This window comes from Poecilia reticulata, chromosome 22 (assembly GCF_904066995.2).
Source record: "Poecilia reticulata chromosome 22, P_reticulata-male-v2, whole genome shotgun sequence".
NCBI lineage: Eukaryota > Metazoa > Chordata > Actinopteri > Cyprinodontiformes > Poeciliidae > Poecilia > Poecilia reticulata.
The window spans coordinates 26,098,936-26,115,846 of record NC_088851.1 but is presented as its reverse complement, the minus strand read 5'-3'; the positions used below and the strand labels follow the sequence as shown (position 1 = coordinate 26,115,846).

At 43.3% G+C, this 16,911-nt stretch overlaps 1 protein-coding gene and 1 long non-coding RNA gene across 3 annotated transcripts in view; one reads left to right on the top strand and one right to left on the bottom strand.

The window, feature by feature from the left end:
- Positions 1-279: 279 nt before the first annotated feature.
- The window catches only part of kidins220a (kinase D-interacting substrate 220a), a 53,479-nt gene continuing 36,847 nt past the window's right edge, over positions 280-16,911 (top strand). For both annotated transcript variants that reach the window (XM_081603021.1, XM_081603020.1), the window contains exons 1-17: positions 280-532; positions 5,794-5,942; positions 6,486-6,584; positions 7,090-7,188; positions 8,392-8,490; positions 9,888-9,986; positions 10,076-10,174; positions 11,394-11,591; positions 12,580-12,678; positions 12,841-12,939; positions 13,263-13,361; positions 13,432-13,609; positions 13,683-13,847; positions 14,073-14,252; positions 14,488-14,653; positions 15,751-15,902; positions 16,751-16,851. In XM_081603021.1, coding sequence (XP_081459147.1) covers positions 5,811-5,942; positions 6,486-6,584; positions 7,090-7,188; positions 8,392-8,490; positions 9,888-9,986; positions 10,076-10,174; positions 11,394-11,591; positions 12,580-12,678; positions 12,841-12,939; positions 13,263-13,361; positions 13,432-13,609; positions 13,683-13,847; positions 14,073-14,252; positions 14,488-14,653; positions 15,751-15,902; positions 16,751-16,851 — 2,064 coding nt within the window. In that variant the 5' untranslated portion in view covers positions 280-532; positions 5,794-5,810. The remainder of the gene's footprint in view (positions 533-5,793; positions 5,943-6,485; positions 6,585-7,089; positions 7,189-8,391; positions 8,491-9,887; positions 9,987-10,075; positions 10,175-11,393; positions 11,592-12,579; positions 12,679-12,840; positions 12,940-13,262; positions 13,362-13,431; positions 13,610-13,682; positions 13,848-14,072; positions 14,253-14,487; positions 14,654-15,750; positions 15,903-16,750; positions 16,852-16,911) is intronic.
- On the bottom strand, positions 13,979-14,591 carry LOC145549964 (uncharacterized). Its single transcript, XR_014085766.1, has 2 exons — positions 14,451-14,591; positions 13,979-14,247 (listed from the first exon to the last, which is right to left on the bottom strand). It is a non-coding gene; the product is annotated as an uncharacterized LOC145549964 (long non-coding RNA).

Sequence of the window (16,911 nt, the reverse complement as noted above, 5' to 3'; positions counted from 1 at the left end):
AAAATTTTATCTTTATTGTTGTAACAAGAGTATTTATCCTTGTATAACCTAATTCTCATAATATTATGTCTTTATTCTTGAAATTATTATTATTTTTCTTATCCGGGACCAGAAGTCTGTTGGACAGTAGCTTTAAAACCTACTTTCCAATCTTAAAATTGATTTCAAACAGTGAAATCGGGGCCATTTTGGAATTCCTCCTGCTTTTTCTTTTATTTTTCCTACCAACCGCCGTTAACTCGGGTGTGACGTCATCCCCAGGTCCGAGTTCCGAGGTAAACCGAAGGCGGCGTAACCGCGGTGTAGTTGCAGTGAGGCGGGGGCTCCGGTGTAAAGCCGAAGGTTCCGCCTCTGTAAACAAAGCAAGAGGAACGAGGCGGAGCCTCCGTCACATTTCTGGTTCAGTAGCAGGTTACAGTTTAACTGTATTCTGCCCAAACATGTCTTGATTAAGAAAAAAAACAAAACATTTAGCTGGATTCAGCCGGCAGAAATAACTTGAAAGAGGCGGGAAGTGAGCAGCCGTGTGCAGGTAAGAAAACCATTGTTTGGTGAGTTTAGTTGTTTTTAAAGCTCATTAAATATTAAAAACAGTTGTAACCTGTTGGATAGCTAGCTTCTATTTTCCCTTTCTTGTCACTTTTAGCTAAAGTTGTTACTTCCTGCTACACAAACAACGGGGTGACCACTGTGTTTGTAACACCCCTGTTAAAAGCTTCGCCGTTGGGTCGTTTTTAGCCATATGTTAGCTGCCTGGCAGATGTTTGACGACCTCCAGAGCCGCTGTCAGAGGGGGAACCCTGGATAATGTTGTCTGGAAACACGACTTAAACTTTAATAATAATCTCTAAGCCTCCTGTCACGATGGTAACTCGTTGCACCGACTTTTATTTTGTCAGTTTAGCAGCGCTGGTTTATGTGTGAGTATCCTGTTGAAGTAACCAGTTTCATCACAGCTAAACTAAATTAAATAAATGTAATGTTGTTTGTAGTTGACCCGCAGGCTGGTACGTACCTAGGAACTGAATCCTCAGCGGTTTCGTGCCCACATGACTTGCCATAAAGAGCTGACTGCTGGTTAAATTTAGAAATCCTATCCAGTGTTGCCTGCCCATATTTAAGCTGAACTGGACATAATTTCACTTTTTTCTATTCATATATACTAATTTGTTATGTTGTTTACACTCCAGATAAAACCTGCAACATACTTTCACGCCCATTGACCTTATTCACATTTTGTCTTGTTCCAACCACCTTACAGCGCATTACATCCAGGTTCTTACTTTGACTGGGCCATTTATATTCCTCCTCTGTCTGTATGTTTGGGATGTTTGTCCTGTTGGAAGGTTGAATACAACTCCAGCTCAGATTTTCATTTGTAAATAATTTGTGTCCAGTTCATTCTGCTTTGTGAAAATCTAATTAACGGTGAATGTAGATCATACATGTCTATGCAGTTCTCTTTGAAACACAGATGGGGAAAAAATGCCCTAAATTGAAGCTTTAAAATGTTATTTGACCCTTAAGGTCGAATTCAGATACAAGTTTAAAGTTCAGGTCACGTGTAAAACTTTAACAAGAACATTTTCCACTTTTTAAAATCTATTTATAGCTGAGTCAGTGAGCTTCAGGTTGTCTTATTTCCAGTTGACTGTGATGTAATCAAATCACTGTTTTAGTTCGTTTTTCTACGTTTTACAGTCTGCTGCTCTGATCTTTTCACCCAGAAAGGTACAACCTGTTCCACTTCCATATGTGGACCAAAATCTGACAGTTCTCATCGTGTCTGAACGGTCAAACTGCATTTATACGACTTTTACGTCGTTGGCTTGAGACATGCGCCGTAATTCTGCACCAGAAGAAGCCAGACGGTAAATCTGGATGTAAATTATGAAAGCAGTCTGCGACGTTCTTCTTCTGCTTCACAAGGACGTTTGATTACGAATGAAAGACCAAAAACCCACATTTCTGATAGTCTAAATGGGAATTTAGACTCTTTTAAAAGTTGCGTTTCATCTGAATCACCTGGGGTTTAAAGTATGGTGGAAACGATTAATCGTGATTAATCATTTATTATTATTATTATTATTATTATTATTATTATTTTCCACCCTGAACTCCATTTTTAGCTTCACGTGGTTTAAATTCTGTAAATAAGATTTCCTGTTAATCGCATTTTCTGATCCAGTTATTAAATCAGCTCCACGCTGATCTACTGATGTGAAATCAGACAGTTTCACATTGTAGCTGCAGATGCATCTTTTGCTACAAATCATCAAATGTTCACTAAAGGAATGCCGCTGTTTCATTTTAGGCAATAAAATGTTTCATTAATACTTGTTTTATTTAACTTTCCATCATGTTTTTGTTTATTTTTTCTGTATGATTCCTAAATGTATGATCAGTTGGTTTCATGCTTGGATTATATTATTATTTCTGTCCTGTTTGGTTGGAGGCTTTATGGTAAGACAGTTGGGCTTTTGCCTTTCTGCACTATTTAATTAAATGAACTAAGCTACTTTATTACTTAAAAAAGGAATTTAATTATTTGTGTATTTGCATCCTTTTTAATATAGCATATAAAAGGCTTAATGAAAACCTGCAGAATGAGCCAATTTTGTTATCCGATTAATCGTCAGAATAATCGGCCGATTGGGTAAAAACGGGCAGATTATCTGAAATGGTCAGTAGCTGCAGTTTTGGGCGTTTCTTGGACGGGACGGGCGTCTCCATTGTGTCGGGAAGAGCTGGGCGTGCCTCCAGCCCCTCATCTAATATTCAGCCGCTACTTAAAGCGGGGGATGCTGAGCGAGAGCCGCCACTGCTGGCTGAACTGGGCAGGAAGTCGGATTTGATCTTGAGCTGGTAACTTTACCCCTCCACACAGGTAAGGGCTGTAATTATCTGAGATTTCATCTTGTTCAATAGTTTGAGAAGCTTGTTGGTAGTTGGCATGGTGACCCATCCATTGTGCTGGAGAGATGAGGAAGAGGAGGGCGTGTCAACAGGCTGCCGTCCCCGTAAACAAAGCCTTTGCTCTGCCTCTGTTCTCCTCGTTGGGATCTGGGGAAGCAGCCGGCAGGTGATCGCTGAGTGAAGGAGAAGAGAAAACAGTTTGTTCTGCAGATAAAGATTGATCGGCTCTGAATTTGGCTGCACTGTTGGGGCCTTTGTACCGGCGGTCATGTGACTCTGCGTGTGAGGGAGCGTTGACCTGAGCAGGATTACGGCAGGAAATCCTGCTGGTTGTTTGGTGAAACCCTCAGAATGAGGCTCATTAATTCAGAAGCTCTCTGTGCAGGAAGTGAGTCTGATTATGGAGGATGGGCAGAACTTTATGAATCATTAATGAGCCGTTTATCGATCCAGCTACAGCACAGAACGGCGGATTCATTAATGGATCCGGGATAAAACGTCTGAAAGTAAAAAGCAAAAACAAGTTAAAAGCAGAAAAATTCATTTTGATTGAGTTTTTAGTTTCTGATTTCTTTCTTTTTCTGAGTTTGTAGCATATAAAATGTATAAAAAATACATGAAAGTGTATGATGAAGGCACATTTTATCAGCTGGTTGAGATTTTCAGCTGTTTCTGATGGGCCACAAAGGTTTTATTTATGTTTACAATTAAAATAGCAACTTTTTTATTATTCCGTGTGCAAAATATGAGAATAGTTGTAGAAAAATGATCTATAAACCTCTTCAGGTAAAAATATTTTTCTAGCTTTTTTGTGTGTTTTTTCAGTAACAAGAACAGGATATGGATCATTTTTGATTTATTTACCCAAGTTTATTAAATCGCCTGACAATATTTTATTTTTTTAGAAAAAATACTTTATATTTGTGGTCCTGTTTGCTGTTAAAATAATTGAAAAGCAAAAGTGTTAACATTGAGAAAACACTGAAAATTGTACCACAACATTTTATTACTTGTATCTGCATCAGATGTTTAGTCACTGATTTCCATCAAACAATCACACAAATTTAGAGAAAACTTTTAAAACTTCACCAAAAATAAAAAAAAAGCGAATAATCTGTGTTTCCATCAGGTTTGGAGCGAACTGACCAGGCTGCGCTAAGCGTGATTACGTCAGCGGTTGACGCTACGCATGGATGTAGTAACGTAAAAATTCACTGTCAGAAATTATTCTGCATCTTGCCACAGAATATTAGAGTTCAGCTAAGAAAAAATGTAATACATTTCAGGCAAAAAGTTGCATGAGAAAAAAGTCGTGATGATAAAGTACTTTTTCTGAAAACCCAAAAATCACCTCAAACGATCGTAAAAACATTTTTACAAACTTGAGTCAATTATTTCACCATTTTCATTATTTTCTACGGAGCCCCATAATGGACATGCAGGAACTTTTTCTTTAGCGTTTCCCTGCAGTCATGTATCACTCACCTCCTGCGGCATCTTGAAACTGAAAGTCTTTCTGCATAAATATAAAGTTTTTAAGGTTTTTCCATGTATGTTCATATCTTCTTAGTGAGATATCTAAAGTTTTATATCTTTTTCTATAAATGCAAAAGCAAAACAGGTCAAACATGGGCTTCCATACCTTCTAAGACGTAAACAGAAACTTTCTGTAAGAAGGAAGAAAATGGATTCCAACGTTTTAAAACTACTCTGGAGTTATTTTCACAGGGTAACAAACTCATCCGAGTTCTGATTGTGTCTTTTTTGTGTTGTTAGTCTGAACGGTTCATAAAAAGCTCAACAATAAATTGCAAAAAAAAAAGCAGCTGGGCTTCTTTTCTTTTCAGGAAGGAGGAAAAGTTTCTACTGAAACCTCCACAGATGATTAGATGCTTGTTTTTCTTCTCCTGGTTTAGTTAAAGTCTCGTCAGCTGCTGCAGATGAAATCCCTGGAGCGAACTTTGTGTTTTTATTTTTCAGTAACAATCCTGCTGCTACTTTTCTCTGTCTGCTCAGTAATTTGTTGCCTGTAGTTTTGTTTCTTTCCTGAATACAAAGTTCAGAGCGACCCACTTCTGGCTGCACGCGGCCGGCCGCGCCGGCTGCATCTGAATACCAAAGTTTGGAGTCTGTTGTTTGACTTTTGGCTTGTTTGGTTTTCTTTAATGGGGCTTCGTTAAACAAGCAGAAGAGCTAACGAGCGCCTGTTAGCGCGCTGCTAACGCTAATGAGGGATTTCTGGGCATTCATGCTTCGTTTTCTCAGACGTTTCCATGTTTCAAGTACTTTAATTGTTTTTACTGTGGATTCTTGAAAAAGTATTCATCTCCTCATGAGTTTATCCACGATTTGTCTGTATTTTTGGGGGATTTTTTTGTGATAAAATGACACAAAACAATTAAAAGTGTAGCACAATTACACCACTAAATAAATAAATTCGGTGCAACCAGCTGCAGAGATGCTCAGGCTGAAGGCCTGTTTGGTGTTTGTGTTGGTTTATCAAACAAAATCCCAATAAAATCAATAAAAGTCTTCTTGTGAGAAAGTTTAAGAGGTATGAATACTTCTGGACTGGAGTTCTGACTTTGAAAAAAACTATAAAGAAAGATTCAGCAACTGTTTATTTATTTTTTTTGTCGGGGCTGAATCTATTAATCAGACTGATCGATTACTGAATTGATCGTCAACTAATTTGGTGATCCATTAATTGCTAATTGGAGGATATTGACTCAAAAAGCCAATTTGCTTTAAGAACAACAAATTAGCATAATAAAAAATATAAACATTTTGCTTTAAAGTAAAAAAAAAAAAACCTTCGTTGTACCAGAATTCCTCCAGTGGCGTTTTCAGCTTCACTCGGATCCAATCCTGTTTCAGGAGTTTAGCCGGTCGCCATGGAAACCACCACCTCCCTGAAGATGACCTCTCTGGTGGTCCAGAGTCTGTTCACCTACGTGGAGGAGGACAACCTGGACGCCGTCAGGACTCACCTGGACAAGTTCAGAGACGTGGACTGCAGGAGCGACGTGAGTCAGAACTGTTTGGGTTCCGGTTTGCTCCGGCGCCACGCTACCAGGAACCAATTGGATCCCAAAGAATTTAAATTGGGTTTTAAATTCTAAATGTAAATGTCAAGAATTTAAAGAATTCTAATAAAATTCTCAGAATTTTTGAGAATTTTAATTATTCACATTTGAAGAATAATAAAATTTACATTTGCTTTTAAATTTAAAGAAACTTCAATTAATAAATTAAAATTTCTGAGTTGAATTACTGAAAATAAGTAGTTGATATATTGTAATTTTAAAAAATTGATAAAATTTAATTTTAAAATAAAACATAGAAAATATGAACTGATCTCTTCCATGCGATGCTGCGCTGTTGCAGTAATTCCTGCAAAAGGAACAGAGTGCAGTATTCTTCAAACTCGTTAGCCGAAGGCCGCTTCAGAACCTTTTTCCCTCCACCAAACTTTCCATGAATATGCTTGGATTCAGGATTTGATTTCAGTGTTTATTTAAATAGTTTTTTTTTGTATCCGTGTTGAAACCCGGCGTTTCTGTTGGCAGAGCGGACAGACGCCGCTGATGGTGGCAGCAGAGCTGGGCAGCCTGGAGATCGTCGAGGAGCTGATCCGGAGGGGCGCCACCGTCAACATGGACGACGTGGTGAGCATCACACACACACACACACACACACACCTGGAGACACACACACACCTGTTGATGGCGTAGCGGCGAGTGGAAAACAACCCGCTCTGATGTTTGATGATGTCACCAGTCGGTTATTATGAGCCACCATGACCTCTCATTACAGCTGAAGTCATCGGTTCACCAGCCAACACCCTTCACACTCCAACTCACTCATTTACTCTCTCTGTCACACACACACACACACACACACACACACACACACACACACACACACACACACACACACACACACACACTACCGTCTCCTGACCCGCCATTACACCACATCGCTCCGGCTCACTGCAGGAGAACAGGAAGGTTCTGGTCGTTTCTCTGTTTGCGTTTCTGTCTGACTCTGAGTCGCGATGCGGCACCGGGTTTCCATGAGCACCTGGTACGACCAGCTGGTGGGTATCTGCACCTGGCCGGGTCCGGAGCCGGGTCCGGGTCCGTCAGAGTAACGGCTTGGCGCTGTGTGCAGGACTGCTGGACGGCGCTGATCTCCGCCGCTAAGGAGGGACACCTGGAGGTGGTGAGGGAACTGCTGGAGAACGGCGCCAACCTGGAGCACCGAGACATGGTGAGGAGAAACTGAAACGCCGAATTTAATCAAAAGCGAAACGGAATTACTCAAGTAAAATAAGAAAGTATTTAACTGATGAAAACTATCATTTAAAAACTTCTTCATCAGATGGACTAATGAAGCAAAGTAAAAATAACTTTATTCTTGTATTACCACTGTTTTTGTAATATTACATCTTTATTGTCGTACAACTTTATTCTTGTAATATTATTACTTTATTCACTAAAACCAGCTTCATATTTCACCAGTGGTGAGCACAGCTAGCCAAAAAGTTAGCTTCACTAACCGCTAATTTGCTAAACAAGAATCCTAGCTATGCTAACGCTAAACCGCTAAATACATTAAAAAGTTAGCGGAGGCTAACGCTAACCATTAAGACGATTGTCTCTCAGCCTCTGAGCTGGTGTGAGACTCCTTTTTTTGACGATTTTGAAACATTTTATTATTTAAAGTTGTATAAATATGATGGAAAAAGTCAAAAACGTGATGAGACAAAGTTCATCCAGGTCGTGAAAATGGGTGACGTTCTGTCAATAATCGGTTTAAAAGGCTCACAGACGGCGTCCATCTTGAAAAATAAATTGAAGCACTTCTGATAAAATCTCTATATCAGTATATTTTTTAGAAAGCAAGAGCTAAATATTGATTAAAATGGACCTAAATTCTGACATGCTCACGTTTTGATATTCGCTCTTTTGTTGGACGTGGCGCCTCAGTTATGCCTGAACAACCTAATTCACTTTCTCCAAAATGGACATGAAATCAAATTAGTTTCCGTTCTCCTTTCTAATAGAAAGTCCATCCACTTAAATCCGGCTGCCTTGGCTCTGATGCTCGTTTCTGAGATAAGGAAACCCAGACAGTCGCTGCTTCCTGAGCTGCACCAGAGTTTTTAATTTTCATCAAACCTCTGCTTTAAAACAGAACTAATGGTAGGTAAATAATAAACAGGAAGGGAGCTGACTCATGTGCAGTTGAAGATGTGTCAGGAGAGCCGGCTGGATTAAAATAAACCGCATTGTGTTTCACTGGAAAGTGTGTCACTCCGTCCAGAAATAGCTGCAATCTGCCTGGATTTGGTCTAATCTGCAAAACAGAGATGTGGTGTGGTTGAGCTCTTCTGTTGTTTCAATGCTGTCATTCTGGTTGTTTTGTTTGCCGCTGCTTCCTCTGCTGATGTGTCTGGACTTTGCCGCTCAGGGAGGCTGGACGGCGCTCATGTGGGCCGCCTATAAGGGCCGGACGGAGGTGGCCCGGCTGCTGCTGGACAGAGAAGCCAATCCCAACATCACTGGGCAGGTGCAGAAAACGAAAATTATCAGCTTATTTATCACATTAAAGGCATAAACTCTGCTTTACAGGGATTGTTTTGATGCACCAAATGAGTTCATCAGATGTGTACATTTTTACAAAGGTGGAAACGCTAACGATTATTTTAATTAGTGATTAATCGATTAATGGAAAATCGCATTCTGCAGATGTTTTATAAAACCAATTACTCCTTATCCTGTACAGCAAACCAGCATCTCGTTTCTCTTTTTTATAAGCAGTTTTTAGAGCATAATTAGTTTAGGGCCGCAACTCATAATTACTTTAATAATTGACGTTCTCCATATTTTTCATTAACCACTGAGATTCAAATAAACAAACAATTTAATTTCTTTTGTAAAATAAAAACATTTTGTTGCCTAAAATGCGACACTTAGTGAACGCTTCCACAGATAATAAACACTGTAAATGATGTTCAGCTCTTTCTGCTTGATTTAGCATCAATACAGTCTATGGTTGATTTTTTATTTTATTTTTTATTTTTTATAAACCGACTAATAATTGTGTAGCAAAATTAAAGCATTCTGCGTGGAACATATTTGTAGACAAAGATGTTTTTTTATCTAAAATGCAAAATATTAATATTTATTGGACTGTTTTCTAGGGCTGTAGTGATGCAATAATCTCACGATGCGATACACGATATTCTGCTCACGATACGATATATTTTGTGATATTCAGCAAACGATACAATCCAATACACTTTTGCGATTTTCTGAAAGATTTTAGAGGGACAGAGTGATTTTGGTGACATTTTGTGATGTTATAGAGTTGGATTGAATTAATTTAACTGAAAACTGATTAAAAGCACCAACTACCCGATACCTGGCTCTGGTTAGACACAGACTTAAAGTCGACAGCTGGACAAAAAGAATCAAAGAAGTGGTGAGAAAACATGTTTCTTTTAGGTGAAACAGTACAAACTGTAGCTGACATGCATTTGTAAAGTAAATAAAGTGAACCAAGTACCTGCTCTGAGTAGTTTGATACCTTTTTAACTGAACATCTGAAGGAATCACTCTAAGCTTGATGACCGAATCAATCTCTTGTGAAGCAAGCAGTGAGTGAGCAAGGTGACAGGTGGATGTTATGATACTTGCGGATGAATATCGATTTTTTTCTAGGAAAGAAGATATCGATTTATATCGCAGAATCGATATTATTACACAGCCCTACTGTTTTCTGAGTCTGTGTGCTCCAGTTAGCGATTAATCGATTACTAAATCCGTTTCAACAATCGATTAATCGTTTCAGCCGTACTGTAAGCACACCTGCAGACTGTAGTTTTTCCTCCTCCTGCTGCTTGAAGCGGCTTCAACCATTTGGTCATTAGTTTCGGTGACATCAGCTCTGCTCCGGCCCGACAGTACAACGTCTACCCGATCATCTGGGCGGCGGGCCGCGGCCACGCAGAGATCGTCCATCTCCTGCTGCAGTACGGAGCCAAGGTCAACTGCTCAGACAAGGTAGCCAACGCCTCGCAGATGTTTATCTCTGCTTCAGACCCACACAGGGCAGAGACGACCGCTTTATCTCGGTGATCTCTTCCTTCCAGTACGGCACCACGCCGTTGATCTGGGCCTCCAGGAAGGGAAACTACGACAGCGTGATGCACCTGCTGGCCAACGGAGCTGATGTGGATCAGGAAGGAGCCGTGAGTCGCCTCCATTCATCGCCGTCATGTTTTACTCACATCGGTCACGATTAACAGCTAAACAGCAAATCCAAGCTTTCACGTAAACATTTGAAGAAGTTATTTTTAACAAATCAGTGTTGTCAAAATGTAATTGCACCCGAAGCACAAGTGTTACTCAGTTATTTATTATTTATTCTTTAAGTTGATCAGAGTCAAAAACGTTTCATTAGTAATCAGTGACTTCCTGTTTCACTGGGCTATGAATACGGCACAACAAAGAAACAGAACTGTTGAACAGGAAAGTAGCCGCTGGCCCTAAACTTGTCCTTATGTACAGTTTTATGTAAAATCAATTTTTTTGAGCTTTCCATCTTGCTATGATGTTTCTCCTTCATGAAAAACACACCTGGGGTATTGCCTCATTGCTTCGTGCATGTTAGGAAGTCCTTTAATCTCCATGGCAACCATTCAGCTGGGCAAAACGCCTGGGTGGATCTAGCTCTGCCTTCGAGGCGCAGCTCCTCCCCCACTCTGCTCCTTCAGACTAGCCTGTAGCCATTAGCAAACATCTGCTGAGCTCGTTGTAGGAGCTGCTGCTCAGTGAAAATCCTGTTAAAGGGTTAACGAAGGAGCCATGTTGGGATGACTTCCTGAAGGCGGAGCTTCTTAAAGAGACACAGGACCAATTTGAAGATGTTAAATTACAAAGTAAAATTTCTCATATTTGATAGCATTTTTATAATAACTGAAGGAAACATAGTTACTTGATTATGCTACAAAATGGCCACTAGGTGGCTGGAAAACACATGGAAAACAACCAGAGCCAAGAGGAAGGTCTTTGCACCGTCAATCATTCTCATGTACACGCTGCTAAATGTGTTTATGGAAGAGAAGCAAGGTACTGTAGCAGGAAAACCGTTTATCCGTCATTGGTGGGCATGCTAACTAGCATTAGCATCACAACAGGCTAAATTAGCTGCAGATTGTTGCAGATGAGATTTTTAAGACCCGCCTCCTGGCTCTGATTGGTTGTTTCTCATTGGCACTGGCAGAAAGCAGAGATCAATTTCTGATAATATTCTGTCACCACGTGACAGTGAATGTGTAAAAAAATAAAACATTTCTTATGAATTTCCATCAATAATCAGATGGATTAACTGGCTGTTGCAGAGAGACTGAAAAGAGGAGGCAGGAAGAATCTGGTGAAATGTTTCAGTTCAGAAATCTGTTTCCCCAGAACTCCATGACGGCTCTGATCGTGGCGGTGAAAGGCGGCCACACGGACGTCGTCAAAGAGCTGCTGAAGAGGAATCCCAACGTCAACATGACCGATAAGGACGGCAACACGGCGCTCGCCATCGCCGCCAAGGAGGGCCACACGGAGATCGTTCAGGACCTGCTGGACGCCGGCACCTACGTCAACAACCCCGACCGGGTGAGACGCGGCGGGACGCTCTGAGGGGGCGGGACGCTCTGATGGGGCGGGACGCTCTGATGGGGCGGGACGCTCTGATGGGGCAGGACGCTCTGAGGGGGCGGGACGCTCTGAGGGGGCGGGACGCTCTGATAAGGGGCGGGACGCTCTGAAGGGGCGGGACGCTCTGAGGGGGCGGGATGCTCTGATTGGGTGGGACGCTCTGATGGGGGCGGGACGCTCTGATGGGGGCGGGACTCTCTGAAGGGGCGGGACGCTCTGAAGGGGCGGGACGCTCTGATTGGGCGGGACGCTCTGAGGGGGCGGGACGCTCTGAAGGGGCGGGACGCTCTGAGGGGGCGGGACGCTCTGATGGGGGCGGGACGCTCTGAAGGAGCGGGACGCTCTGAAGGGGCGGGACGCTCTGATTGGGCGGGGCGCTCTGAGGGGGCGGGACGCTCTGAGGGGGCGGGACGCTCTGAGGGGGCGGGACGCTCTGAAGGGGCGGGACGCTCTGATGGGGCGGGACGCTCTGAGGGGGCGGGACGCTCTGAGGGGGCGGGACGCTCTGATGGGGCGGGACGCTCTGAGGGGGCGGAGGGGGCGGGACGCTCTGAAGGGGCGGGACGCTCTGATTGGGCGGGACGCTCTGAAGGGGCGGGACGCTCTGATGGGGCGGGACGCTCTGATGGGGCGGGACGCTCTGAGGGGGCGGAGGGGGCGGGACGCTCTGAAGGGGCGGGACGCTCTGATTGGGCGGGACGCTCTGAAGGGGCGGGACGCTCTGATGGGGCGGGACGCTCTGATGGGGCGGGACGCTCTGAGGGGGCGGAGGGGGCGGGACGCTCTGAAGGGGCGGGACGCTCTGATTGGGCGGGACGCTCTGAGGGGGCGGGACGCTCTGAAGGGGCGGGACGCTCTGATGGGGCGGGACGCTCTGATGGGGGCGGGACGCTCTGAAGGGGCGGGACGCTCTGACCCGGCTCCTCATGCCGTGTTTCTGTTCCAGAGCGGAGAGACGGTGCTGATCGGAGCGGTGAGAGGAGGACACGTGGAGATCGTCCAAGCTCTGCTCAACAAATACGCTGATGTCGACGTCAGGGGCCAGGTAGGGGCCCTTCCTCCCTCCATGGGTTCTCTGTGGGAAATGCAACTCTGTCCGTTTATATTGCATTTCTTTATTGTTTCAAACTTTCTTCCCTGGATTAGAATTGCACAAAGATAAATATTCACCCGTAACAATACTCCATGGTTGTTCTTGCCTCTCTAGGATGGAAAGACTGCCCTCTACTGGGCAGTGGAGAAAGGAAACGCTGCCATGGTGAGGGACATCTTGCAGTGCAATCCTGACACGGAGAACTCCACCAAGGTACGCGCATTATGAATAAAGTTTAAAAACCACGACTGAGAAACCCAACGCAGCAACATCTGGAGTAAAATTATGAGTTTAACGTTCTTCATCACACTGCCTTGATATTTCCTGGAGTCTGAATGCCTCCTGCTTTAATTAAGTCATAATAACAACAATAAGTTGCACGACTTACTGAGGTTGACCTTTAAATATGGAATAAAATGTGAGACGTGCCGTCAGGCCTGTAACTACACGTCTTTATGCTGTAGATGCATAAATTCCCTTCCCTCCAGAAGCTGAAACCCATTAGGTATAAACTGCATGTTCTGTTTTTCTTCCAGGACGGAGAGACGCCGCTTATTAAAGCCACTAAAATGAGGAGCATCGACGTCGTGGAGCTGCTGCTGGATAAAGGAGCCAAAGTGTCCGCAGTGGACCGGGTACGGCTCTGCACACCCTGAACCGCCGCCGCCGGTCTTTCTGCTCAGCTGTAAGCATGTGTTCTTTCAGAAAGGAGACACCGCCCTGCACATCGCGATCCGCGGCCGCAGCCGGAAGCTGGCCGAGCTGCTGCTCAGGAACCCCAAAGATGGCCGCCTCCTGTACCGGCCCAACAAAGCTGGAGAGACGCCGTACAACATCGACTGCACCCACCAGAAAAGCATCCTGACGCAGATCTTTGGAGCCAGTATGAGCCGCGTCTCCAGATTCGGTGCTGCCGTTGGGAATCGTTTACTCAGAGGCTCTTCGTCTTGTCACAGAGCACCTTTCCCCAACGGAGTCGGACGGCGACATGCTGGGCTACGACCTGTACAGCAGCGCTCTGGCGGACATCCTCAGTGAGCCCACCATGCAGCCGCCCATCTGTGTTGGTCTGTACGCCCAGTGGGGCAGCGGAAAGTCCTTCCTCCTCAAAAAGCTGGAGGGTGAGTAGAGGAAGGGACTTTTCCCACCGTTTCTCTCCACGGACACGCAGCGACTACTTTAGCTGCAGATTAATCGACTCTTCTGATGATTAGTCGATTAATCGGATGAAAAAGTGGGCACGTTCTGCAGATTTCTCACGTAACCTCTTTATTAGATCAATAATCGATTGATAGCGATGAATGATTTCAGAGTTCAGTAACTGGTTTTGTGCTTGTGTTCATCAGATGAGATGAAGACCTTCGCGGGGCAGCAGATCGAGCCGCTGTTCCAGTTCTCCTGGCTGGTGGTTTTCCTCACGCTGCTCCTCTGCGGCTCCGTCGCCGTCATCCTGGGCTTCACCGTCGACCCCAGGCTGGCCATCGCCGTCTCCCTCAGCCTCCTCGCTCTGCTCTACACCTTCTTTGGTGAGGAAACAAACGAGAGGAGAAAGGCCAATGCATCACAGCCACAAACCTCACAGTTTTCCGCTGTTTCACTAACATTTTGTGTTATTTGATCTTAATAAAGTCTCATTAGCAACGGGTCACTAGAGGGCGCTGTAGGCCTGGTGATGGCAGCTTCTAGCTTTTCCTAACTTTTGCAGCATAAAGCGTATTTCCCACCTGTTGGTGCATTTCTCCTGCTCGTGTCTGTGCCCAGTGCTGGTGTACTTCGGGAGCCGGCGGGAGAAGGAGACCTGGCACTGGGCCTGGGTCATCAGCGCCCGTCTGGCCCGTCAGATCGGCTACATGGAGCTGCTGCTCAAGCTCATGTTCGTCAACCCGCTGGACCTTCCAGAGCAAACCGCCCGAGCCCTGCCTGTCAGGTGATCGCCATGGAAACGCAGAGTCTCCGGAACGTTCCGGACAGTTACGGAAAGAGCTTTACGTATTTAATTCCTTTGTCAAAGAAAGTAAAAGGTTCAACTTGTATCCTGTAAGGTGATCGCCATGGAAACGCAGAGTCTCCGGAACGTTCCGGACAGTTACGGAAAGAGCTTTACGTATTTAATTCCTCTGTCAAAGAAAGTGAAAGGTTCAACTTGTATCCTGTAAGGTGATCGCCATGGAAACGCAGAGTCTCCGGAACGTTCCGGACAGTTACGGAAAGAGCTTTACGTATTTAATTCCTCTGTCAAAGAAAGTAAAAGGTTCAACTTGTATCCTGTAAGGTGATCGCCATGGAAACGCAGAGTCTCCGGAACGTTCCGGACAGTTACGGAAAGAGCTTTATGTATTTAATTCCTCTGTCAAAGAAAGTGAAAGGTTCAACTTGTATCCTGTAAGGTGATCGCCATGGAAACGCAGAGTCTCCGGAACATTCCGGACCGTTACGGAAAGACCTTTACGTATTTAATTCCTCTGTCAAAGAAAGTGAAAGGTTCAACTTGTATCCAGTAAGGTGATCGTCATGGAAACGCAGAGTCTCCAGAGCGTTACGGAAAGAGCTTTACGTATTTAATTCCTCTGTCAAAGAAAGTAAAAGGTTAAACTCTTGAGTTATTTGACAGTAGGGAAGCAGCCATCAATTATTTTAGATATTTAAAATAAACAAAAGAGTAGCAACAACTAAAATGAATTATGAAGGCTCTCTCTAAACACAGCTGTCCTTCAAGAAATGAAGGAAATAACTTTTTATACTCAAGTTAATTATTAATTGATAACAAATAATTTAGATAATTAATCACCATTAATCTGATAAATCATCTCAACTTCTCAAATGCACAGAATGTAATCTGTCCTTAAAAATAATCTGGATTTTTTTTTTAGATGATAAATGTATAATTAATTTTCTGTCACATACAAAAAAAAGATTCATCCTGTTTTTGCTAAATATTTTGTTTATCTTTATTTTAAGTCCGAAAAATAGAAAAAAGTGGTGAATCTTTAAAACTGGAGATGCCTTACCCGCTGTCTTTGACAGGTTCTTGTTCACGGACTATAACCGCCTGTCCAGCGTCGGAGGCGAGACGTCTTTGGCTGAAATGATCGCCACGCTGTCGGACGCCTGCGAGGCGGAGTTCGGCTTCTTGGCCACCAGGTTGTTCCGGGTTTTCATGAACGATGAGATCAAAGGTAAAATGGCTGCCTTAGCCGCCGCCACCGAAAAGCTTTTACAGCAGATCAACATTCTTAGAGCAAATATCAGATCGTTTTCAAATCTTATATTTAAATTTCTCCACAACGTGTCAAAAAGGTCAGAAGGTGATGCTGTGATACTGAGACTCCAGTAGCAGTCAGTCTCACATCATATCTGAAGAGGCCTCTGACTGAAGATGGTTGCTGTCATTACTGTGATCATTTAGGGCCGCTGTAAACAATTATTTTAGGAATTTATCAATTATTCTGGTATTTAATCAAGTAATGGAATAAAATTTCTCCCGTTGTCTGGTAGCTATTTTAGCTCGTAAAATAAACGTATGAAAAGGAAAATCTCCTGATGTCCTTTTTTAAGTAAGAAAACATTTAATTGCTTAAAATGCAGTACGATTTAAAAATCGTTTTCACAAACCTTTTTTTTTTCAGATGAGAAATAAAACCTTTCAAATTTCACAAACTTAAATTTTTACTTTCAAGTTTGACTTATAAAAAAGAAACTTAGAAAATAAATGTTTCTTATCTTTGCTTTATTATCAGCAAAGTCAATTGACTGCTGAGTTAAGGGTGAAGTTTTTATGGGTAACGGAGTAAATGGGGCTGAGCACAGTCTTCAGACGTTTATTGGTGTTGAATAATAAAAGAAAACATTTTAAATTCAGATCATAAGCGTCTAAAACTTGCTGAAATCCTTCCCTCTTCTTCCCAGTTATGAACCGTTTTGTGTCGATCTGTGACATAAAATAAACAAACGCAGAATAATTGTTTTAAAGTGATAAATTTCCACCTGTCTCTCTAAAATCAGTGTTTGTGTTGAAAAACTTCAGGTCAGAAATGGAAGAAAACCTGCTGCCTGCCGTCCTTCGTGTTTGTTTCCCTGACGGTGGGATGCCTGATCACCGGCGTGGTGCTGCTATCCATCTTCAGGGTCCGTTAAGCAACAAGAATCACATAAAGTTCTGGAGTTTGGAGCTTTTCTAATGAGGTT